Source organism: Nerophis ophidion, linkage group LG21 (genome assembly GCF_033978795.1).
Source record: "Nerophis ophidion isolate RoL-2023_Sa linkage group LG21, RoL_Noph_v1.0, whole genome shotgun sequence".
In the NCBI taxonomy this organism is placed as follows: Eukaryota; Metazoa; Chordata; class Actinopteri; order Syngnathiformes; family Syngnathidae; genus Nerophis; species Nerophis ophidion.
The window spans coordinates 46,014,449-46,041,522 of NC_084631.1; the positions used below are offsets into that span (position 1 = coordinate 46,014,449).

The following is a 27,074-nucleotide window of genomic DNA, read 5'->3' on the forward strand; positions in this document are numbered from 1 at the left end:
CATGCATGGATACAACATGATACATCACACATGCATGCATACAACATGATGCATCACACATGCATGCATATAACATGATGCATCACACATGCATGCATACAACATGATGCATCACACATGCATGCATACAACATGATGCATCACACATGCATGCATACAACATGATACATCACACATGCATGCATACAACATGATACATCACACATGCGTGTATACAACATGATGCATCACACATGCATGCATACAACATGATGCATCACACATGCATGCATACAACATGATGCATCACACATGCATGCATATAACATGATGCATCACACATGCATGCATATAACATGATGCATCACACATGCATGCATATAACATGATGCATCACACATGGATGCATACAACATGATGCATCACACATGCATGCATACAACATGATGCATCACACGTGCATGCATACAACATGATGCATCACACATGCATGGATACAACATGATACATCACACATGGATGCATACAACATGATACATCACACATGCATGCATACAACATGATGCATCGCACATGCATGCATACAACATGATGCATCACACATGCATGCATACAACATGATACATCACACATGCATGCATACAACATGATACATCACACATGCATGCATACAACATGATACATCACACATACAACATGATACATCACACATGCATGCATACAACATGATACATCACACATGCATGCATACAACATGATACATCACACATACAACATGATACATCACACATGCATGCATACAACATGATACATCACACATGCATGCATACAACATGATACATCACACATGCATGCATACAACATGATGCATCACACATGCATGCATACAACATGATGCATCACACATGCATGCATATAACATGATGCATCACACATGCATGCATACAACATGATGCATCACACATGCATGCATACAACATGATGCATCGCACATGCATGCATACAACATGATGCATCGCACATGCATGCATACAACATGATGCATCGCACATGCATGCATACAACATGATGCATCGCACATGCATGCATACAACATGATGCATCGCACATGCATGCATACAACATGATGCATCGCACATGCATGCATACAACATGATGCATCGCACATGCATGCATACAACATGATGCATCGCACATGCATGCATACAACATGATGCATCGCACATGCATGCATACAACATGATGCATCACACATGCATGCATACAACATGATGCATCACACATGCATGCATACAACATGATGCATCACACATGCATGCATACAACATGATGCATCACACATGCATGCATACAACATGATGCATCGCACATGCATGCATACAACATGATGCATCGCACATGCATGCATACAACATGATGCATCGCACATGCATGCATACAACATGATGCATCGCACATGCATGCATACAACATGATGCATCACACATGCATGCATACAACATGATGCATCACACATGCATGCATACAACATGATGCATCGCACATGCATGCATACAACATGATGCATCGCACATGCATGCATACAACATGATGCATCGCACATGCATGCATACAACATGATGCATCGCACATGCATGCATACAACATGATACATCGCACATGCATGCATACAACATGATACATCGCACATGCATGCATACAACATGATACATCGCACATGCATGCATACAACATGATGCATCACACATGCATGCATACAACATGATGCATCACACATGCATGCATACAACATGATGCATCACACATGCATGCATACAACATGATGCATCACACATGCATGCATACAACATGATGCATCACACATGCATGCATACAACATGATGCATCACACATGCATGCATACAACATGATGCATCACACATGCATGCATACGACATGATGCATCACACATGCATGCATACGACATGATGCATCACACATGCATGCATACGACATGATGCATCACACATGCATGCATACGACATGATGCATCACACATGCATGCATACGACATGATGCATCACACGTGCATGCATACAACATGATGCATCACACGTGCATGCATACAACATGATGCATCACACATGCATGCATACAACATGATGCATCACACATGCATGCATACAACATGATGCATCACACATGCATGCATACAACATGATGCATCACACATGCATGCATACAACATGATGCATCACACGTGCATGCATACAACATGATGCATCACACATGCATGCATACGACATGATGCATCACACGTGCATGCATACAAACCCTGTTTTCATATGAGTTGTGAAATTGTGTTGGATGTAAATATTAACGGAATACAATGATTTGCAACCCATATTCAGAAGGTTCTGAGTATGGCTTCCTGCGCTTCGTGCACCTTACTCATGGATAGGTTGGCTCTGCTAAAGAGTCGTGTTTGCCAGTTAGAGCAGTGTAATTTCGTAACTTTAGATGTTGCGGACACATCTGCTAGCGTTAGCTGTAGCGAGCTAACTAGCCCACTAATATACAACGAAAACTTTAAACTTTGTCCTAACTTAAATAATAAATATAAATCGTTTGAGGTGCTTTCTATGAGGTCTGTCACACCGCTGCCTGTACACCTGGCTGTTGTCTACCGCCCCCCAGGGCCCTATTCGGACTTTATCAGTGAATTCTCAGAGTTTGTTGCTGATCTAGTGACGCACGCCGATAATATAATTATAATGGGGGACTTTAATATCCATATGAATACCCCATCAGACCCACTGTGCGTGGTGCTCCAGACTATAATTGATAGCCGTGGCCTTACACAAATAATAAATGAACCGACGCATTGCAGCGGTAATACGATAGACCTAATGCTTGTCAGATTTATCACCGTTTCCAAAGTTATGATACTCCCGTACACTAAAGTAATGTCCGATTATTACCTTATAAAATTCGAAGTTCAGACTCATGTTCGGCAAGCTAATAATAATAATAACTGCTATAGCAGCCGCAACATTAATGCGACCCTTGCTGGCCTACTGCCCTCGGTAATAGCACCATTCCCAAAGTATGTGGGCTCTATTGATAACCTCACTAGCGCCCTGCGTGAAACCATTGATAACATAGTACCGCTGAAGTTAAAAAAGGCTCCAAAAAGGCGTACGCCATGGTTTACAGAAGAAACTAGAGCTCAGAAATTATGTAGAAAGCTGGAACGCAAATGGCGCACGACTAAACTTGAGGTGCACCATCAAGCATGGAGTGATAGTTTAATAACTTATAAACGCATGCTTACCTTAGCTAAAGCTAAATATTACTCCAAATTTCATCCGCCTTAATAAAAACGATCCCAAATTTTTGTTCAGTACGGTAGCATCGCTAACCCAACAAGGGACTCCTTCCAGTAGCTCCACCCACTCGGCAGATGACGTTATTTATTTATTTTATAAGAAAATTTAACTTATTAGAAGGGAGATTAAAGACAATGCGTCCCAGCTACAACTGGGCTATATTAACACAGATACGACTGTTTATATGGCAGATACTGCAAATATCCAAAATAGTTTCTCTCGTTTTGATGAAATAACATTAGAAGAATTGTTACAACGTGTAAATGGAATAAAACAACATGTTTACTTGACCCTCTTCCTGGGAAACTTATGAAGGAGCTCTTTGTATTATTAGGTCCATCAGTGCTAAATGTTATAAACTTATCACTTTCCTTGGGCACTGTTCCCCTAGCAATTGTGGTCCTCTCCAAGGTTCTCATAGTCATCATTGTCACCGACGTCCCACTGGGTGTGAGTTTTCCTTGCCCTTATGTGGGCCTAAAGAGGATGTCGTAGTGGTTTGTGCAGTCCTTTGAGACATTTGTGATTTATGGATATATAAATAAACATTGATTGATTGATATTCAGTTGAATATGCTACAAAGACAACATATTTGATGTTCAAACTCATAAACTAATTTTTTTTTTTGTGAAAATAATGATTAACTTAGAATTTCATGACTGCAACACGTGCCAAAGTAGTTGGGAAAGGGCATGTTCACCACTGTGTTACATCACCTTTTCTTTTAACAACACTCAAACGTTTGGGAACTGAGGAAACTAATTGTTGAAGCTTTGAAAGTGGAATTCTTTCCCATTCTTGTTTTATGTAGAGCTTCAGTCCTTCAACAGTCCGGGGTCTCCGCTGTCCTATTTTAGGCTTCATAATGCGCCACACATTTTCCATGGGAGACAGGTCTGGACTGCAGGCGGGCCAGGAAAGTACTCACACTCTTTTTTTGTACGAAGCCACGCTGTTGTAACACGTGCTGAATGTGGCTTGGCATTGTCTTGCTGAAATAAGCAGGGGCGTCCATGAAAAAGACGGCAGCATATGTTGTTCCAAAACCTGTATGTACCTTTCAGCATTAATGGTGCCTTCACAGATGTGTAAGTTACCCATGCCTTGGGCACTAATGCACCCCCATACCATCACACATGCTGGCTTTTACACTTTTGAACATCAAATATGTTGTCTTTGTAGTGCATTCAATTGAATATGGGTTGAAAAGGATTTGCAAATAATTGTATTCCGTTTATATTTACATCTAACACAATTTCCCAACTCATATGGAAACGGGGTTCGTACAAGGTAAATAGTCGTGAAAGTAAAGAAAACACATTGAATGAGGAGGTGTGTCCAAACTTTTGGCCTGTGCTGTACATGGTGATGTCACACTCGTGCCAATTTCATCCTCAATAGGAAGGCTGAAATGTAAACACAAACTTTTTTGTGTTTCAGACGCTGCCAGACAATGCCGTGTCAGCATATGCCGTATCGCTGAGGGACAAAGGTGCCCTGGTGCTCGCACTCTACAAGGTCATCCGAGAGAACTACAGTGAAGTATGGACATAAGCTTTTCAACCTCACATTTTACCGACTATTGTATTCTCTACAGCAGTGTTTTTCAAACTTTTTTTGAGCCAAGGCACATTTTTTGCGTTTAAAAAATGAGGAGGCAGACCACAAGCAGAAATCATTAAAAAATGAAACTCAGTTGACAGTAAAAAGTTATCTCAATTGTTGGATATGACTTTAAAGCATAAGCAAGCATGCATGACTATAGCTCTTGTCTCAAAGTAGGTGTACTGTCACCACCTGTCACATCACACCCTGACTTTTTTGCACTTTTTTGATGTTTTCCTGTGTGTAGTCTTGTCACTTCTTGTCTCGTGCTCCTATTTTGGTGGCTTTTTCTCTTTTTTTAAGTATTTTCCTGTAGCAGTTTCATGTCTTCCTTTGAGCGATATTTCCCGCATCTACTTTGTTTTAGCAATCAGGAATATTTCAGTTGTTTTTATCCTTTTTGTCATGTCATGTTCAGACATGCATTGTCTTTGCTCCACAGTAAGTCTTTGCTGTCGTCCAGCATTTTATTTTTGTTTACTTTGTAGCCAGTTCAGTTTTATTTTTGTTCTACATAGTCTTCTCTGAGCTTCAATGCCTTTTCTTAAGGGCACTCGCCTTTTGTTTATTTTTGGTTTAAGCATCAGGCACCTTTTTTACCTGCAAACTGCTTCCCGCTGTTCCGACATCTATAACGCAGTTAGCTACCGGCTGTAGCTACCACTATAGCTCTTGTCTCAAAGTAGGTGTACTGTCACCACCTGTCACATCACCCTGTGACGTATTTTGAATTGTTTGCTGTTTTTATGTGTGGTGTTTTAGTTTTTGTCTTGCGCTCCTATTTTGGTGGCTTTTTCTCTTTTTTTGGTATTTTCCTGAAGCAGTTTCATGTTTTCCTTTGAGCAATATTTCCCACATCTGCTTTGTTTTATCAATCAAGAATATTTAAGTTGTTTTTGTCCTTCTTTGTGAAGACACTGTTGATTGTCATGTCATGTTCGGATGTCTTTGCTCCACAGTAAGTCTTTGCTGTCGTCCAGCATTCTGTTTTTGTTTACTTTGCAGCCAGTTCAGTCATAGTTTCTTTCTGCATTGCCTTCCCTGAGCTTCAATGCCTTTTCTTAGGGGCACTCGCCTTTTGTACATTTTGGGTTTAAGCATTAGAAACCTTTTTTACCTGCACACTTCCTCCCGCTGTTCTGACATCTGTAACGCAATTAGCTACCGGCTGCCACCTACTGATATGGAAGTGTTTTACACGGTTTCTCTGCCAACTCTAGACGGCACCGACACTCAACAACAACACGTAATTTGCAGAATATAATTACTGGTTTGCAAAAAATATTTTTAATCCAAATAGGTTGGCACAGTGGTTGAAAAACTCTGGCTTAATTAATTCCTTAATTTAGCCGGTGGCGAAGAAAAATCCACAGATTAGCTGCACATTTGTATAAACCGCAGGGTGCAAAGCGTGTGGGGAAAAAATGAGCGGCTTATATTCTGGAAAATACAGTACTATATTATTGTCACTTGAGATTTCCTGCATTGTGAGAAGTGTATGCACTTTAGTGACCATGTTTTCGTCATCCCCAGCTGCTGGAGCCAGTGTGTCACCAGTTATTTGAGTTTTACCGGAGTGGCGAGCCGCATCTGCAACGATTCACTCTCCAGTTCCTGCCGGAACTGCTGTGGAGCCTCCTCTCCGTCAGCGCCGCCAGAGACCCGCACACCTCGGGCTGCATCGAGGCCCTGCTGCTCGGCATTTACAACCTGGTAGGGAAGAGGGTGTGTGTGTGTGCGTGTGTGTGTGTTCCCCCGCGGTTTTGTCTGGCAGGATCCCGTTCTCAAACCTGGTGATTCATCTTGAAAGAAACGAGGGGGTTCAGAAAGATTCATTTAGAACTTTTTTTGTTGTTGTTGCCAAGGTTGGGGAGTTGAAAATGGAAAGGTATTTGGCAGGCCGTGCCTTGCAAACATCAACATCCCAGTTTGTTTACAGCTGATTCCAGTCCTATTTTAATCCATTTCTGTTGCTGCGAGCAGAGGGTTGGCTCTCGTCCTGTCTGCATAACAGAATAGGTCATGTGTCACTCGGCACACAAGCTTACTCCTAATAATTGAGCGGACATTAACATGCACTCAGGGGACACTCAAACCGTGTGGTGTGATGGTGTTGATGTGGGTATACACACAACACCGATATAGAAGGGAAATGGAGGACTTCACACAATCACCCACACATTAAAGATGAGTGTTTGCACTTTAGCACACGCAGGGACAAAAACCCTCTGTTTTCTCAACTCGCTGACATGTGTCTTTGTCTTCCTGTCTTCCCGTTCAGGAAATAGTCGATAAAGATGGACAGAGTAAAGTATTATCCTTCACCGTCCCTTCCCTTTCTACGCCTTCGGTGTATCACGAGGTAAGGAACCCACACATGGAAATACAAACCCTGTTTCCATATGAGTTGGGGAATTGTGTTAGATGTAAATATAAACGTATTACAGTGATTTGTAAATCCTTTTCAAGCCATATTCAGTTGAATATGCTACAAAGACAACATATTTGATGTTGAAACTCATAAACTTTATTCTTTTTTTTTTGCAAATAATAATTAACTTAGTACTTCATGGCTGCAACATGTGCCAAAGTAGTTGGGAAAGGGCATGTTCACCACTGTGTTACATCGCCTTTTCTTTTAACAAGACTCAAACGTTTGGGAACTGAGGAAACTAATTGTTTAAGCTTTGAAAGTGGAATTCTTTCCCATTCTGGTTTTATGTAGAGCTTCAGTCCTTCAACAGTCCGGGGTCTCTGCTGTCGTATTTTAAGCTTCATAATGCGCCACACATTTTCCTTGGGTCTGGACCGCAGTTGGGCCAGGAAAGTGGCCGCACTCTTTTTTTTTTTTTTTTTTTTTTTTTTTTATTTTTTTTAACACGTGCTGAATGTGGCTTGGCATTGTCTTGCTGAAATAAGCAGGGGCGTCCATGAAAAAGACGGCGCTTAGATGACAACATATGTTGTTCCAAAACCTATATGTACCTTTCAGCATTAATGGTGCCTTCACAGATGTGTAAGTTACCCATGCCTTGGGCACTAATGCACCCCCATACCATCACACATGCTGGCTTTTACACTTTGCGTCGATAACAGTCTGGATGGTACGCTTCCCCTTTGGTCCGGATGACACGATGTCTAATATTTACAAAAACAATTTGAAATGTGGACTCGTCAGACCACAGAACACTTTTCCAATCATGGCACCCACCTGTTCCCAATTAGCCTGCACACCTGTGGGATGTTCCAAATAAGTGTTTGATGAGCATTCCTCAACTTTATCAGTATGTATTGCCACCTTTCCCAACTTCTTTGTCACGTGTTGCTGGCATCAAATTCTAAAGTTAATGATTATTTAAACAAAAAAGTTTATGAGTTTGAACATCAAATATGTTGTCTTTGTAGCATATTCAACTAAATATGGCTTAAATAATTCGCAAATCATTGTATTCCGTTTATATTTACATCTATCACAATTTCCCAACTCATATGGAAAGTGGGTTTGTAATGTGGCATGTCATAATGTCATCTCCACCCTCCAGCCGTCGACCATCGGATCCAACGCCCTGACAGAAGAAGCCCTGGCCAATCACGGACTGAGCAGGGTGGTGTACAGCGGGCCACACCTCCAGAGAGAGAACTTCACCGCACAGAACAGGTGACAGCTGTGATAACATAACCAGCAATCGGTTGAATTATTTCTATGTCTTTGTAAGCAATGCCAGCCGGTGTGGCCGTGTGAGGGTATGTTGTCTGAACCTCACTTCCCAACGCTTTAAGAGCTGTGCCGGACAATGAGTTGAGCTCGATTAAACGCTCAATCTGGGGGAATTCTGGACCCTGGTTCAAACTGGGTTAGCGCTTAATGAGCGTGTCAAACATGGAACGCCAGACAACACAAGCGTCATTTACTAAGGAACGCCTTAAAAATGGCTACTTAAGAGTCAGGATTTTAGTCATAGTTTATACCGTATTTTTCAGATTATAAATCACTCCGGAGTATAAATCGCACCGTCCGAAAATGCATAATAAAGAAGGAAAAAAACATATATACGTCGCACTGGAGTATAAGTCGGATTTTTTGGGGAAATGTATTTGATAAAAGCCAACAGCAAGAATAGACATTTGAAAGGCAATTTAAACTAAATAAAGAATAGTGAAGAACAGGCTGAATAAGTGTAGGTTATATGAGGCATAAATAAGCAACTGCTATGTTAACCTAACATATTATGGTAAGAGTCATTCAAATAACTATAACATATAGAACATGCTATACCTTTACCAAACTATCTCTCACTCCTAATCCATAAATCCCATGAAATCTTCTTCCTGGATGTGGCTTCTAAACAACTCTGCCAACTCCAAAGGTATGCGCCGCTTCCATTTGTCGTTTTCTGCTGCATATTTCACTACGTCCAGCAAGTTACCGCCTACGATGAAATGATCCATTTTAATAGCTACGGCAGTTGCATATAGCAGGGGTGTCTAAACTTTAACCGGCGAGGGCCACATTCAGTACAATGGAAGGCTGCAGGGGCCATTTTTGACACATTTTGTCAAGCCAAGCAGTGTATGTCAAGCTCGCTGAACAAAACATCCCTGTCAGCTTTGTGTTGGAGTTGACAAAAAAAACAAGTGTCGTCTAACGAGGGCTGTCAAAAAAAACGAGTTACCTCAAACGATCGATCACTAAAAACATTGCATTAATCATGTAAATACGCAGATTAATCAGTTTATTTTGCTCCTTTACTGTAAACGGACCCTTCAAAACCGCTCTAAAACAACACCTCCAGGCAACTTCAACACTTTACTAATACCCTCCTCCATTCACATCCCATCTCCCCGGATTATAAACAACTCAAATGTACTTCTAATGTATATACTTGTTCTTATGCTATGTGAACTCACTATGTTCTCTGCTGGCTGTACATATCCTACTAAATAAGACCTACACTGTTTCAATGTCCACATTTCTCTGTTGATGCAATTGTTGATGACTGAAGTTCTGATATCAACCAAAGCTCCTCATCCCACCCCCCGGATTGTAAATAATGTACATCATTCAATGTATATACTATGATGATTAACCTGTGTGATGACTGTATTATGCTGATAGTATATATTTGTACCATGAATTGATTAACGTGGACCCCGACTTAAACAAGTTGAAAAACTTATTGGGGTGTTACCATTTAGTGGTCAATTGTACGGAATATGTACTGTACTGTGCAATCTACTAATAAAAGTATCAATCAATCAATCAAAAACGATAACATTACTATTGTGACCAAGTATTGAGGCCTTTTTAATTTCATTTAGATTTGAAGTTAAATGAAATCATGAAAGCGAGTAGTAGTTGTGATCAATCATGATTAATCCAATTTCCAAAGTGTAATTAATCTGATTTTAAAAGTGCATTGTTTGACAGCATTACTAATAACGTCTCAATAGTAGTGAACTCATTAAAGGTTTACAATCTGCCGAGGGCCAATAGAAAACAAGCGGTGGGCCGCACTTTGGACGCCCCTGGCATATAGCATATAGCAGTTAGCATCCCATGACCCACAATGCACTTCTGCCATGACCCTCCCCCGCCAAATTCTTATTGGTTGACGTGTGTGTGACGATTGCTGACATTTTCTTCGTCTCTTCCGCGAATGAGATCAATAATAATATTTGATATTTTACGGTAATGTGTTAATAATTTCACACACAAGTCGCTCCAGAGTATAAGTCGCACCCCCGGCCAAACTATGAAAAAAACTGCCACCTATAGTCCGAAAAAAACGGTAGTTAGTTTAGTTTGCTGGACTCTAGAAAGAGGTTCCGCAGCCTCCGTAGCAGAAGCTCCAGGTTCTGTAACAGTTTCTTCCCTCAGGCCGTAAGACTCGTGAACGCATCATAATAATCCTCTCAATTCACCCCAAAAAATGGATTAACTGGCTGGGATATAAAGACAATACAACATACATCCATAAACGTGGATGCATAAGCAAAAGTGCAATATATTTATCTGTACAGTAATCTATTTATTTATATCTGCACCTTATTGTTTTTGTGTCTATCAGCACTCGTCTCCAATACAAGAGGAAACCATAACTTAAAATGCATTTTGTTTGTATAAAGCAGTTTTTCAACCACTGTGCTGCAATGTGTTGTGAGATACAGTCTGGTGTGCCGTGGGAGATGATCTCATTTCACCTATGTGGGTTAAAAATAGTTTTTGCAAAACAGTAAATATAATCTGCAAGTTACGTGTTGTTGTTGAGTGTCTGTGCTGTCTAGAGATCGGCAGAGTAACCGTGTAATACTCTTCCGTATCGTAGGTGGCAGCCGATAGCTAATTGCTTTGTAGATGTCTGAAACAGCGGGAGGCAGTGTGCAGGTCAAAAGGTATCTAATGCTAAAAAACAAAAGGCGAGTAACACTAAGAAAAGGCATTGAAGCTTAGGGAAGGCTATGGAGAACGAAACTACAACTGAACTGGCTGCAGAGTAAACAAAAACAGAATGCTGGACTACTGCAAAGACTTACTGTGGAGCAAAGACGGCGTCCACAATGTACATCCGAACATGACATGACAATCAACAATGTCCCCACAAAGAAGGATATAAACAAACTGAAATATTCTTGATTGCCTCCAAAGATTGCCAATCCACCTACTTGGGGACAGGTTGATTGAGAACACTAAATGGGCCCTAGTGTGTAAATGTTGTCTATCTGGGTTGGTCCTGTGATGAGGTGGCGACTTGTCCAGGATGTAAACGGCCCGTGTGCAGCTGGGGCCTATCCCGGCCGATATTCCGATATTGTCCAACTCTTATTTACCGATTCCGATATCAACCAATACCGATATATACAGTGGTGGAATGAACACATTATTATGTCTCATTTAGTGGTGATGCCCCGCTGGATGCATTAAACAATGTAACAAGGTTTTGCAGAATAAATCAACTCAAGTTATGGAAAAAATTGCCAACATGGCACTGCCATATTTATTATTGAAGTCACAAAGTGCATTATTTTTTTTAACATGCCTCAAAACAGCAGCTTGGAATTTGGGACATGCTCTCCCAGGGAGAGCATGAGTAGGTTGAGGTGGGCGGCGTTGAGGGGGGGTGTGTATTGCAGTGTCCTGGAAGAGTTAGTGTTGCAAGGGGTTCCAGGTATTTGTTCAGTTGTGTTACGGTGCAAATGTTTTCCCTGTCATTCTTGTTTGGTGTGGGTTCACAGTGTGGCGCGTATTTGTAACAGTGCTAAAGTTGTTTATACGGCCACCCTCAATGTGACCTGTATGGCTGTTGACCAAGTATGCCTTGCATTTACTTGTGTGTGTAAAAAGCCGTAGATATTTTGTGATTTGGCCGGCACGCAAAGGCAGTGCCTTTTAAGGTTTATTGGCGATCTCGACTTTTCCCTACGTCCGTGTACCACTCTGTACAGCGGCGTTTTAAAAAGTCATACATTTTACTTCTTGAAACCGATTGGGGTGCCGGGATTTGAGGTAGTGTTTAGGGAGTAAGCAGGGGGTGTATATTGTAGCGTCCCGGAAGAGTTAGTGCTGCAAGGGGTTCTGGGTATTTGTTGTGCTTGTTTTTTACGGTGAAGTTGTTCTCCCGAAATGTTTGTCATTCTTGTTTGGTGTGGGTTCACAGCGTGGCGCATATTTGTAACAGTGTTAAAGTTGTTTATACGGCCACCCTCAGTGTGACCTGTATGGCTGTTGACCAAGTATGCTTTGCATTCACTTGTGTGTCTAAAAAGCCGTAGTTATGTGGCACAAAGGCAGTGCCTTTAAGGTTTATTAGCGCTCTGTTCTTCTCCCTACGTCCGTGTACACAGCGTCGTTTTAAAAAGTCATACATTTAACTTTTTTTAAACTGATACCGATAATTTGGAAACCGATAATGTCCGATATTACATTTCAAAGCATTAATCGGCCAATAATATTGGCAGTTCGATATTATTGGATATCTCTACTTATTACTATTAAAGAAAACAACCCGCATGTCTTTCCTCATCTCCCACCGTAGTCACATTGAAGCCAAGTGCTACATACACATATTCAAGTACGGCCCCCCCAAAAAAAACAATGTTCCCCGAGGTCACACCAGGAGGGCCCACCTCACAGTTTGAGAAGGACTGCATAACGGTCCTAATTCCGTGTTGGCCTATACCAGCTGTCCAACCGTGTTAATTTTAAAGTTGTTGTGTTGCTTTCATGGTTCCTCGCATCTACTGTAAGGAAACCCAGAGGCTTTTATTAACAGACGGGTCCAATCTGAGTTGTCAGCTTTGGCCTCCAGGTCTGTGTGGGTCACTTGAAAGTCATCTTCATTATTATGCAGCTGCCTGACACTATGGCAGGCTGCTTGAAATAAAACCTTGACAATACTGTACTTCCTAAGAAACACTGTCTGGTTAATACAAACTCTGTTTCCTTATGAGTTGGGAAATTGTGATAGTTGTAAATATAAACAGAATACAATGATTTGCAAATCCTTTTCAACCCATATTCAATTGAATGCACTACAAATACAACATAACATATTTGATGTTCAAACTCATAAACTATTTTTTTTTTGTGCAAATAATGATTACCTTAGAATTTCATGGCTGCAACAGGTGCCAAAGTAGTTGGGAAAGGGCATGTTCACCACTGCGTTACATCACATTTTCTTTTAACAACACTCAATAAACGTTTGGGTACTGAGGATACTAATTGTTGAAGCTTTGAAAGTGGAATTCTTTCCCATTCTTGTTTTATGTAGAGCTTCAGTCCTTCAACAGTCCGGGGTCTCCGCTGTCGTATTTTACGCTTTATAATGTGCCACACATTTTCCATGGGAGACAGGTCTGGACTGCAGGCGGGCCAGGAAAGTACCCGCATTCTTTTGTTACGAAACCACGCTGTTGTAACACGTGCTGAATGTGGCTTGGCATTGTCTTGCTGAAATAAGCAGGGGCGTCCATGAAATAGACGGCGCTTAGATGACAACATATGTTGTTCCAAAACCTGTATGTACCTTTCAGCATTAATGGTGCCTTCACAGATGTGTAAGTTACCCATGCCTTGGGCACTAATGCACCCCCATACCATCACACATGCTGGCTTTTACACTTTGCGTCAATAACAGTCTGGATGGTTCGCTTCCCCTTTGGTCCGGATGACACGATGTCGAATATTTCCAAAAACAATTTGAAATGTGGACTCGTCAGACCACAGAACACTTTTCCACTTTGCATCAGTCCATCTTAGATGATCTCGGGCCCAGAGAAGCTGGCGGCGTTTCTGGATGTTGTTGGTAAATGGCTTTCGCTTTGCATAGTAGAGCTTTAACTTGCACTTACAGATGTAGCGACCAACTGTATTTAGTGACAGTGGTTTTCTGAAGTGTTCCTCAGCCCATGTGGTGATATCCTTTAGAGATTGATGTCAGTTTTTGATACAGTGCCGTCCGAGGGATTGAAAGTCCTGGTCATTCAATGTTGGTTTCCGGCTTACGTGGAGTGATTTCTCCAGATCCTCTGAACCTTTTGATGATATTATGGAGCGTAGATGTTGAAATCCCTCAATTTCTTGCAATTGCACTTTGAGAAAGGTTGTTCTTAAACTGTTTGACTATTTGCTCACACAGTTGTGGACAAAGGGGTGTACCTCGCCCCATCCTTTCTTGTGAAAGACTGAGCATTTTTTGGGAAGCTGTTTTTATAGCCAATCATGGCACCCACCTGTTCCCAATTAGCCTGCACACCTGTGGGATGTTCCAAATAAGTGTTTGATGAGCAGTCCTCAACTTCATCAGTATTAATTGCCACCTTTCCCAACTCCTTTGTCACATGTTGCTGGCATCAAGTTGTAAAGGTAATGATTATTTGCAAAAAATAAAAAATGTTTATGAGTTTGAACATGAAATATGTTGTCTTTGTAGCATATTCAACTGAATATGGCTTGAAAAGGATTTGCAAATCATTGTATTCTGTTTATATTTACATCAAACACAATTTCCCAACTCATATGGAAACGGGGTTTGTACCAGGTGGACATAAGATTGTGTATTTTTAAAGCACTGTACGATGTGTTTTTTTTGTCAGATTTGATGTGCTGACCTTCCTGTTGCTGTGCTACAACGCTGCACTCAGCTTCATGAGCACCGCCTCCCTCCAGTCCCTCTGCCAGCTCAGCTCCCGGTAAAAAACCGCACTTGACACTTAGCGCATGTCTTTCATAGTCTTCACTTCTCAATCATGAGTCTTGTTTAATGATTGCACTTTGTTTTTAATATGCACGCAAGTACCTATTGCATTTTTTGCTCTGTGTGATTTTGACGTCCGTGTTGAACTGTGACAACTTCTCATCTCGTTGGTTATCCTCCAGAGTGTGTATATGTGGTTACCCGCGGCAACAGATGCGGCGCTATAAAGGTATTAGCGCGCGGATGACGGTCACATCAGATTTCTTGGTTCAACTCCTCACGGGAATACACTTTGCATTGTGAGTGTACACACGTGCCTGCACACACACTTTCACTATGTCCGTGTGTTTCTTTTGTGCTCATCTAATCTGCGTCACATTCAATGTACTGTGCCTTTCCAGAGGTGTCCACTTCCACTTCTATTCTCAGTACTGCAATCTGATCATCAATGTTTGACATCCATTGTGGGCAGGTGCAACGGGGAAGCGGAACTGGGATCCAAGGCCCTGGATGACGTTCTGTATCGGGCCCAGCTGGAGTTGCTCCCCGAAGCGCTGTTGGTGAGCGCAATGTTCTGTCGAGAGGAGGAAGCATGTCAATGTATCGCCTTTATACGCCGCACACTATGCCGCATTGTGTCAGTCTGCAAGCTGTGTGTAATCCCACTAGATTATTTACATGCTTTCCACTCCGCTCTCTTTAGCTGTAAATCCTTGCTGGCGAAGCAGATTGGAAGTAAGCCTACAGCATTACTACACCGGTCAAGGTGCATTCCTCTGCAGCAGTCAAAACACATGACTTATGGATCTACATTAATAGGATCATATATAAATTGTAGTTTCCAAATAATTGCCTTGTGAGGCACACTTGCGAATTATGATAAAGATCTGATTAAAGCTGCCTTTACCAATAATTTCAGTTTTAATTGCAGACCGGTAAAAAGGAATGTTGCCACAATCCTTAGTTAAGACAAGAATACATTTCTTTTTCTATGCATTCTAAATAGGTAATAAATGTAATCAAAAGTCTGCTTACAATGGATCCTAGTGGAGTCGCTTTATTCTGCCAACATAGCCCTTAAAAACATCCAATTAAGGTTTTATACACACACTAAGTATACATGTTAAGAATATTTAACCATTTTGCTCATTTGAAGCATATGCTGTAAAAGAAAGTATCACATTTGCTTTTTCCCTCAACAACATCACTGATTACTACTCATGAGCACCTGCAAACATAATAAAACATCACTTACTGTATAATGTCTGCTATCACTGGGACGCCAACTAATAGAATGTTATGTACAGTAGAGTCCAAAGGTTTGGACACACCTTCTCATTCACAACACATGATTGTCTCGGTTCGGTTGTCAGGAACAATTTTCACTCCTCACCTCGTCTAAATAGGTGCACTTGAAGGGGATCTGCCTTTATTTTGGAATTTTTCCCATCATTCACAATCCTTAGGTAAGACAAGAACACATTTATTTTTCTATGCATTCTAAATAGGTAATACATGTCTTCAAAAGTCTGCTTACAATGGATCCTAGAGTAGTCGCTTTATTCTGCCAACATAACCCTTAAAAAACATCCACTTAAGGTTTTATAGACACACTAAATATATATGTTAAGAATATTTACCCATTTTGCTCATTTGAAGCATATGCTGTAAAAGAAAGTATCACATTTGCTTTTTCCCTCAACAACATCACTGATTACTACTCATGAGCACCTGCAAACATAATAAAACATCACTTACTGTATAATGTCTGCTATCACTGGGACGCCAACTGATAGAATGTTATGTACAGTAGAGTCCAAAGGTTTGGACACACCTTCTCATTCACAACACATGATTGTCTCGGTTCGGTTGTCAGGAACAATTTTCACTCCTCACCTCGTCTAAATAGGTGCACTTGAAGGGGATCTGCCCTTATTTTGGAATTTTTCCCATCAGTCACAATCCTTAGGTAAGACAAGAACACATTTATTTTTTCGGCATTCTAAATAGGTAATAAATGTGATCAAAAGTCTGCTTACAATGGATCCTAGTGGAGTCGCTTTATTCTGCCAACATAGCCCTTAAAAAACATCCACTTAAGGTTGTATAGACACACTAAATATATATGTTAAGAATATTTACCCATTTTGCTCATGTGAAGCATATGCTGTAAAAGAAAGTATCACAACATTTGCTTTTTCCCTCAACAACATCACTGATTACTACTCATGAGCACCTGCAAACATAATAAAACATCACTTACTGTATAATGTCTGCTATCCCTGGGACACCAACTAATAGAATGTTATGTACAGTAGAGTCCAAAGGTTTGGACACACCTTCTCATTCACAACACATGATTGTCTTGGTTCGGTTGTCAGGAACAATTTTCACTCCTCACCTCGTCTAAATAGGTGCACTTGAAGGGGATCTGCCCTTATTTTGGAATTTTTCCCATCATTCACAATCCTTAGGTAAGACAAGAACACTTTTATTTTTTCGGCATTCTAAATAGGTAATAAATGTGATCAAAAGTCTGCTTACAAAGGAGCCTCGTGGAGTCGCTTTATTCTGCCAACATAGCCCTTAAAAAACATCCAACTAAGGTTTTATACACACACTAAGTATATATGTTAAGAATATTTACCCATTTTGCTCATTTGAAGCATATGCTGTAAAAGAAAGTATCACGACATTTGCTTTTTCCCTCAACAACATCACTGATTACTACTCATGAGCACCTGCAAACTTAATAAAACATCACTTACTGTATAATGTCTGCTATCACTGGGACGCCAACTAATAGAATGTTATGTACAGTAGAGTCCAAAGGTTTGGACACACCTTCTCATTCACAACACATGATTGTCTCGGTTCGGTTGTCAGGAACAATTTTCACTCCTCACCTCGTCTAAATAGGTGCACTTGAAGGGGATCTGCCCTTATTTTGGAATTTTTCCCATCATTCGCAATCCTTAGTTAAGACAAGAACACATTTATTTTTCTATGCATTCTAAATAGGTAATAAATGTCATCAAAAGTCTGCTTACAATGGATCCTAGTGGAGTCGCTTTATTCTGCCAACATAGCCCTTAAAAAACATCCACTTAAGGTTTTATATACACACTAAGTATATATGTTAAGAATATTTACCCATTTTGCTCATTTGAAGCATATGCTGTAAAAGAAAGTATCACGACATTTGCTTTTTCCCTCAACAACATCACTGATTACTACTCATGAGCACCTGCAAACATAATAAAACATCACTTACTGTATAATGTCTGCTATCACTGGGACGCCAACTAATAGAATGTTATGTACAGTAGAGTCCAAAGGTTTGGACACACCTTCTCATTCACAACACATGATTGTCTCGGTTCGGTTGTCAGGAACAATTTTCACTCCTCACCTCGTCTAAATAGGTGCACTTGAAGGGGATCTGCCCTTATTTTGGAATTTTTCCCATCATTCGCAATCCTTAGGTAAGACAAGAACACATTTATTTTTCTATGCATTCTAAATAGGTAATAAATGTCATCAAAAGTCTGCTTACAATGGATCCTAGTGGAGTCGCTTTATTCTGCCAACATAGCCCTTAAAAAACATCCACTTAAGGTTTTATAGACACACTAAATATATATGTTAAGAATATTTACCCATTTTGCTCATTTGAAGCATATGCTGTAAAAGAAAGTATCACATTTGCTTTTTCCCTCAACAACATCACTGATTACTACTCATGAGCACCTGCAAACATAATAAAACATCACTTACTGTATAATGTCTGCTATCCCTGGGACGCCAACTAATAGAATGTTATGTACAGTAGAGTCCAAAGGTTTGGACACACCTTCTCATTCACAACACATGATTGTCTCGGTTCGGTTGTCAGGAACAATTTTCACTCCTCACCTCGTCTAAATAGGTGCACTTGAAGGGGATCTGCCTTTATTTTGGAATTTTTCCCATCATTCACAATCCTTAGGTAAGACAAGAACACATTTATTTTTCTATGCATTCTAAATAGGTAATAAATGTAATCAAAAGTCTGCTTACAATGGATCCTAGTGGATTCGCTTTATTCTGCCAACAAAGCCATTAAAAACATCCCATTAAGGTTTTATATACACACTAAGTATACATGTAAGCCAGGTTCAAACACAGATGACATCTATTAGACAAGACAAGAAGCAAAGCAATAGAGACAGGATTACATTTTGCTCATGAGGAGAGCGCGTAGACGTGTACCCTTGTACATTGTCGTCCCACGCTCTGACGACATTACATTACGCAGCTGCTCCTAAGGGGAGGTGGTCATAAACAGCTGTTAGACTCGGTCATAAACATTTCAAAGAAAAGGTGCCAAGAGCGAGGTCTGTTCTGCTCCCTCTCTGCTTTGTAGATCTCAGGTCGTGACAAGGTCTTCCTGTGACTGTCCAACAGATCAGGGAGACCGACACCTCCACGTCGCATCCCATCGCACACAGTAGAGGTTTTACAAGAGGCAGGCCTTTTGCTTGATAAGGACAAAAACAGCTTTTGTCTTCTCGCAGGGCAGCCTGAACTAATGGGAAAACAAGTGTGACAACTTTTATACAATTATTCTGACAATGTAAAATAACATTTAATATTTACCGATTTTAGCTCATTTGAAGCATATGCAGCGCATTTATTTCAAAAACGCATCACAACATTTGCTTTTTCCCTCGAAAACATCACTGATTACTACTCATGAGCGGCAAACAAAGTTAATAAAATACCACTCACTGTACGATTTCTGCTCTCACTGGGATGCCAACTGATAGAATGTCATATGCAAGTATTGGCCAAATGTTTGGACACACCTTCTCATTCACAACCCCATTGATAAAGCAAGAAATTCCGCGAATCAACCCTGATAAGGCACACCTGAGAAGTGAAAACCATTTCAGGTGACTACATCTTGAAGCTCATGGAGAGAATGCTAAGAGTGTGCAAAGCAGTAATCAGAGTAAAGGGTGGCTATTTTGAAGGAACTAGAATATAAAAACATCTTTTCAGTTATTTCACCTGTTCTTGTTAAGTACATAACTCCACATGTGTTCATTCATAGTTTTGATGTGACAATCTACAATGTAAATAGTCATGAAAATAACGAAAAGTTAAAGTAGCAATGATTGTCACACACACACTAGGTGTGGTGAAATGTGTCCTCTGCATTCGACCCATCCCCCTTGGGTTGGTATAGCTCGGTTGGTAGAGTGGCCGTGCCAGCAACTTGAGGGTTGCAAGTTCGATCCCCGCTTCCGCCATCCTAGTCACTGCCATTGTGTCCTTGGGCAAGACACTTTACTCACCTGCTCCCAGTGCCACCCACACTGGTTTAAATGTAAAAATTAGATATTGGGTTTCACTATGTAAAGCGCTTTGAGTCACTAGAGAAAAAGCGCTATATAAATATAATTCACTTCACATCACGCCCTGGGAAGTGAGGGGAGCAGTGGGCAGCAGCGATGCTGCGCCTGGGAATAATTTTATGGTGATTTAACCCCCAATTCCAAGCCTTGACGCTGAGTGTCAAGCAGGGAGGTAATGGCTCCCATTTTTATAGTCTTTGGTATGACTCTGAATGAGAAGGTGTGTCCAAACTTTTGGCCTGTACTGTACAATTCTCGCACATGTCAAATGAATGCCTGGTAACAGTAATAATGGTGATATTAATTCCAATAGTAATGAAAAATAAATGGAAAAACACATCAAATAGTGAGAATAACAGGAGGGATAATAGCATTACATACAATAGAAAATAACTGAAAATTAAGAACCTAAAGAGTTAGTGGAAAGCCTGATTTAAAAAAAAAAAAGTGTGTCTATTCAATCTTTTTTTTAAATATATATATGTACAGATATATATATACGCCTTCCGCCCGATTGTAGCTGAGCTAGGCGCCAGCGACCCCAAAAGGGAATAAGCGGTAGTAAATGGATATATATATAATATCAATTCAAACAATTGTATTAATCCCTCAATTTTGAGCAGCAGGTTATCGTGGTTCGTATAGGCCAGGGGTTGGCAACCCGCGGCTCCTGAGCCGCATCCGACTCTTTGATCATTCTGATGTGGCTCAGCTGCTGTATTGCCGACCCCAACGACTATTCCGTGAGGTTTCCTCGGATTTTAGTGCCTCTCTCAGAAATCACCCGGGAATAATATTTTCCGATTTTCACATGGACTTCAATACTGAGGGTGTGCAGTGATGGCAATGTCTTTAACGTCCTCTACAACATGTCGTCGCGCCCGCTTTTACATCACGCGATCTGCGTGTGGAATGGTCACATTTTATATTTAGCCTCTGTTAACACATGAAAGTGACTAGATACTTAGTCAACAGCCATACAGGTTAAACTGAGGGTTGTAATATAAACAACTTTAACACTGTTGCTAATATGCGCCACACTGTGAACCCACACTAAACGAGAATGACAAACACATTTTGGGAGAACATCGGCACTGTAACACAACATAAACACGACATAACAAATATCCAGAATCCCATACATCCCTACACTTCCGGGCTACATTAGCACTAAACCCTGCCCCATTCAACCTTGCCCACCTCAACCGACGCACGGAGAAGGTCTGGGGATTTGGTGCTAGCGGGGTGTATAATTGAGCCCGGAAGAGTGGGATGCATGGGATTCTGGGTATTTATTTTGTGTTTATGTTGTGTTACAGTGCCGATGTTCTCCCCTAAATGTGTTTGTCATTCTTGTTTGGTGTGGGTTCACAGTGTGGCGCATATTAGTAAGAGTGTTAAAGTTGTTTATATCACAACCCTCAGTGTAACCTGTATGGCTGTTGAACAAGTATGCATTGCAATCATTAGCATGTGTCTGCAGAAGCCTCGTACGACATGTGATTGGGCTGACAAAGCCAGCACCTTCATAGGATGCCCTTATTATTGTTAATCGAGGAATATTCAGCGAGAATGGTTGATCTGACATACATTAGTCTCTGGGAATATTCGGGAGGTTTGGCAAGTGTGATGCTGTCAAGCGGCATTCATATAAAACTTGCGGGTCCCACTATCATTACATTTTCATATTAAGGTGCAGGCCGCGTGTCTGAGACCCCTGGTTTATACATAGCATAAAGTAAAAAAAACTCTGTATGTTGGTTTATTTCATTTTAAATTTCAAAAGAGTTGTGTGGCTCCCATTGTTTTCTTTATTTTGTTAAACTGGTCAAAATGGCTCTTTGAGTGGTAAAGGTTGCCGACCCCTGGTATAGCCTACACAAATACATAGTAAAACAACAACATGGTGCTTAGAATGGATAATGATATTAACAATCTCTGTAGTCCTGAGGCTCTCCGGCAGGCTGCTCCACATGTTGGGGCTATAGTGGCTAAAGGCCTCTTATCCACACAACTTTTTCCGCTCATTAACGAGGTGTTGCTGTGGTCGGGACAAAAAACAACAGTGTTCCGGGATTATCTTTCCACTCGCGTTCACTTTAAGAATGTCCGCACTGCAAATACTTCTAAAGAGTCTTACCTTTGTGGCATAATAGGCATTAGGTCAGCCGCCTTTTGAGATTCCAAGCTTTCTCTTGTGCATAAATTTGAAACAGATGGGATTATAGAATTGATGTGATTTGGTTCAATCACATGAATGGCTTGTTTGGAAGACTACTTATTTTTCAAATGTATTATTTATGATACAGAAGTAGCTCAATGCACTAGCTTGATTGGCTTGATTGGAGTCCTTTACTAAAACACGTTTCCATAGGAGTTGGGAAATTGTGTTAGATGTAAATATAAACAGAATACAATGATTGGCAAATCCTTTTCAACCCATATTCAGTTGAATATGCTACAAAGACAACATATTTGATGTTCAAACTCATAAACATTATTTTCTTTTTGCAAATAAACTAATGGCTGCAACACGTGCCAAAGTAGTTGGGAAAGGGCATGTTCACCACTGTGTTACATCACCTTTTCTTTTAACAACACTCAATAAACGTTTGGGAACTGAGGAAACTAATTGTTGAAGCTTTGAAAGTGGAATTCTTTCCCATTCTTGTTTTATGTAGAGCTTCAGTCCTTCAACAGTCCGGGGTCTCCACTGTCGTATTTTACGCTTCATAATGCACCACACATTTTCCATGGGAGACAGGTCTGGACTGCAGGCGGGCCAGGAAAGTACCCACACTCTTTTTTTACGAAGCCAAGCTCTTGTAACACGTGCTGAATGTGGCTTGGCATCGTCTTGCTGAAATAAGCAGGGGCGTCCATGAAAAAGACGGCGCTTAGTTGGCAGCATATGTTGTTCTAAAACCTGTATGTACCTTTCAGCATTAATGGTGCCTTCACAGATGTGTAATTTGCGTCGATAACAGTCTGGATGGTTCGCTTCCCCTTTGGTCCGGATGACACGATGTCGAATATTTCCAGAAACAATTTGAAATGTGGACTCGTCAGACCACAGAACACTTTTCCACTTTGCATCAGGCCATCTTAGATGATCTCGGGCCCAGAGAAGCCGGCGGAGTTTCTGGATGTTGTTGATAAATGGCTTTCGCTTTGCATAGTAGAGCTTTAACTTGCACGTACAGATGTAGCGACAAACTGTATTTAGTGACAGTGGTTTTCTTAAGTGTTCCTGAGCCCATGTGGTGATATCCTTTAGAGATTGATGTTGGTTTTTGATACAGTGCCGTCTGAGGGATGGAAGGTCACGGTCATTCAATGTTGGTTTCCGGCCATGCCGCTTAAGTGGAGTGATTTCTCCAGATTCTCTGAACCTTTTGATGATATTATGGAGCGTAGATGTTGAAATCCCTCAATTTCTTGCAATGTCACTTTGAGAAAGGTTGTTCTTAAACTGTTTGACTATTTGCTCACACAGTTGTGGACAAAGGGGTGTACCTCGCCCCATCCTTTCTTGTGAAAGACTGAGCATTTTTTGGGAAGCTGTTTTTATAGCCAATCATGGCACCCACCTGTTCCCAATTAGCCTGCACACCTGTGGGATGTTCCAAATAAGTGTTTGGTGAGCATTCCTCAACTTTATCAGTATTTATTGCCACCTTTCCCAACTTCTTTGTCACGTTTTGCTGGCATCAAATTCTAAAGTTAATTATTATTTGCAACAACAAAAAAAAGTTTATGAGTTTGAACATGAAATATGTTGTCTTTGTAGCATATTCAACTGAATATGGCTTGAAAAGGATTTGCAAATCATTGTATTCTGTTTATATTTACTTCTAACACAATTACCCAACTCATATGGAAACGGGGTTTGTACATATTTGCTGATGTTGTTCTAAGGGGATCTATAACTAAAAGGTAAGGCTAGCGACTATGACAAAATGTTTTGGGCGGATCTTACCGGATTGAGTGTGGCATTCATTTCACCATGATGTTTGTAACTCTAATTTTTGCTTGTAACTTAAAGCATAACAACTAAGCAAGAGGCAAGTCTTATCCAAAAACACTCTTAAGTTGTATTATATACACAAACATTCTTCCTCAATAAATAAAGAGAGTTACATAATGAGCACGAGAGCTATTTTGGTGTCAGCACTGACGGGCCAGAGGCGATAGAACTACAAAATAGGCCGAAGTGGCTGCAGCAATTTTCCTGACAGCTCCGGAGGAGTCTTGGCCTTAACTGTGTGCTTATCCCGTCCATCAGGTGGGTAACGCCATCAAGTCGTCGCTGCGGGGAGCAGCGCTGAAGAGCAACACCAAGGAGGGCGCGCGGAGTATCCAGGTGGAGATAACACCCACCGCCTCCAGGATCTCCCGAAACGCTGTCACTTCCCTCTCTATAAGGGGCCACCGCTGGAAACGACACGGTAAGCGCGCCGCGGTGGTGTTAAATGTCAAGCGTGCGCCTACAAAAACGAAGCGAGCAGGAGGGTAATCGTTGGTCATTGTCTGTCATCCTTCCATTGTCTTCTAGGCAGTGTGTTTTAGTGGTGCCACTCATCCACCTTTAAGCTCATAGTGTAGATTTACAGCTAATGCACACCTTCCATCTGTACGCTCTTTGTGTTGCATTTTACATGAGCTGAATTATAGCCATCTGAAGCTACCCAATAGCCTGTTTATCTGCCGGATGCTGCTCATTGTGGCTTTTTACACTCCATTCACATCTCCACAGCATATACTTTGACCATGTGTTGTATGGGAGGTTTATTGGAGCAGAATGACTTGAAAACGTGTATCTCAATCTGTGCGAGTGTAATCCAATTCACGTGTGTGTGTGTGTATATATATATATATATATATATATATATATATATATATATATATATATATATATATATATATATATATATATATATATATATATATATGTATATGTGTGTATGTATGTGTATATATGTGTATGTATGGAAATACAGACACATATATTTATATAAATTTATTCTTTATTTTTTGTTTAAAAAAAATAAAAAAATTATAAATTTGTGTCCGCATTTCGATAACAGCGTGTGTAAAAAAAAAAAAAAAAGATAAAATAAATTATACAAACATATCTGACCGTATTTTGATCGCCGCGTGTGTAGAAAAATAAATAAAAAATGTATAAAATATATCTGTATCCATATTTCGATCGCCGCGTGTGTAAAAATATAAATAAAAAATGTATATAAATGTGTCAATATTTCGATCACCGCTTGTGCAAAAAGAATAAAAGATAAAAAAAAGATTTATTATATAAATATATCTGTCTGTATTTTGATCGCAGCGTGTGTAAAAAAATAAAACATCCATATAAATACATCTGTGTGTGTATTTCAATCGAACATATCTGCCTGTATTTGTGCTGTTTGTGTTTAAAAAAAAAAAAAAAAAATTATATTAATATATCTGTCCGTATATGTATATGTGTATACATATGTATATGTGTATACATATGTATATGTGTATATGTGTATACATATGTATACATGTATATGTGTATACATATGTATACATGTATATGTGTATACATATGTATACATGTATATGTGTATACATATGTATACATGTATATGTGTATACATATGTATACATGTATATGTGTATACATATGTATACATGTATATGTGTATACATATGTATACATGTATATGTGTATACATATGTATACATGTATATGTGTATACATGTATATGTGTATACATATGTATATATATATATGTGTATACATATGTATATATATATATATGTGTATACATATGTGTATGTATATATATGTATATATATATATGTATATATGTGTGTGTGTGTGTGTGGGAAAAATCACAAGACTACTTCATCTCTACAGAAGTGTTTCATGAAGGGTTCCCTCAATCCTCAGGAGATTTTGACGATTGAGGGAACCCCTTATGAAACACTTCTGTAGAGATGAAGTAGTCTTGTGATTTTTCCCACACATACATATGCGCTCTACCACGGTATCGAGCACTATTCTCTGGATAATCCAATTAGGCATATATATATATATATATATATATATATATATATATATATATATATATATATATATATGCGGCATGTGTAAAAAATAAAATTAAATAAAAATGACATTGATATATCTGTGTCCGTATTTCGATCGACGTGTGTGTTGGAAAAAAAAATGTGTGTATGCGTATTTAGATGTGTGTGTGAAGCAAGAACCCTCTATTGCACCGGTTTCAAACTCAAGGCCCGGGGACCAGATCTGGCCCGCAAACGCTCGTGTCAATAAAGTACTTAATATTTTCTCACTAAATATAATAGATTTTTTTCATTTGACAGTAAAATTGTAAGTACTGCTTGAAATTGCATACCTTTTCAACTTTAATAGTATCCATTATTGCAACAAATATGACAAAAATTATATTATCATACTTTCCAAACATTTTTTTTTTCCAAATAAAAATACATACTTAAATATCTGCTT

General features: G+C 40.0%; 1 protein-coding gene across 3 annotated transcripts in view; it reads left to right on the forward strand.

Annotated features, from left to right (window-relative positions):
* hycc1 (hyccin PI4KA lipid kinase complex subunit 1) overlaps positions 1 to 27,074 on the forward strand; it is a 73,670-nt gene that overhangs the window by 30,602 nt on the left and 15,994 nt on the right. For all 3 annotated transcript variants that reach the window (XM_061882789.1, XM_061882790.1, XM_061882791.1), the window contains exons 3-10: positions 4,789 to 4,890; positions 6,487 to 6,666; positions 7,235 to 7,315; positions 8,496 to 8,611; positions 15,049 to 15,144; positions 15,332 to 15,448; positions 15,622 to 15,709; positions 24,834 to 24,996. In XM_061882789.1, coding sequence (XP_061738773.1) covers positions 4,789 to 4,890; positions 6,487 to 6,666; positions 7,235 to 7,315; positions 8,496 to 8,611; positions 15,049 to 15,144; positions 15,332 to 15,448; positions 15,622 to 15,709; positions 24,834 to 24,996 — 943 coding nt within the window. The remainder of the gene's footprint in view (positions 1 to 4,788; positions 4,891 to 6,486; positions 6,667 to 7,234; positions 7,316 to 8,495; positions 8,612 to 15,048; positions 15,145 to 15,331; positions 15,449 to 15,621; positions 15,710 to 24,833; positions 24,997 to 27,074) is intronic.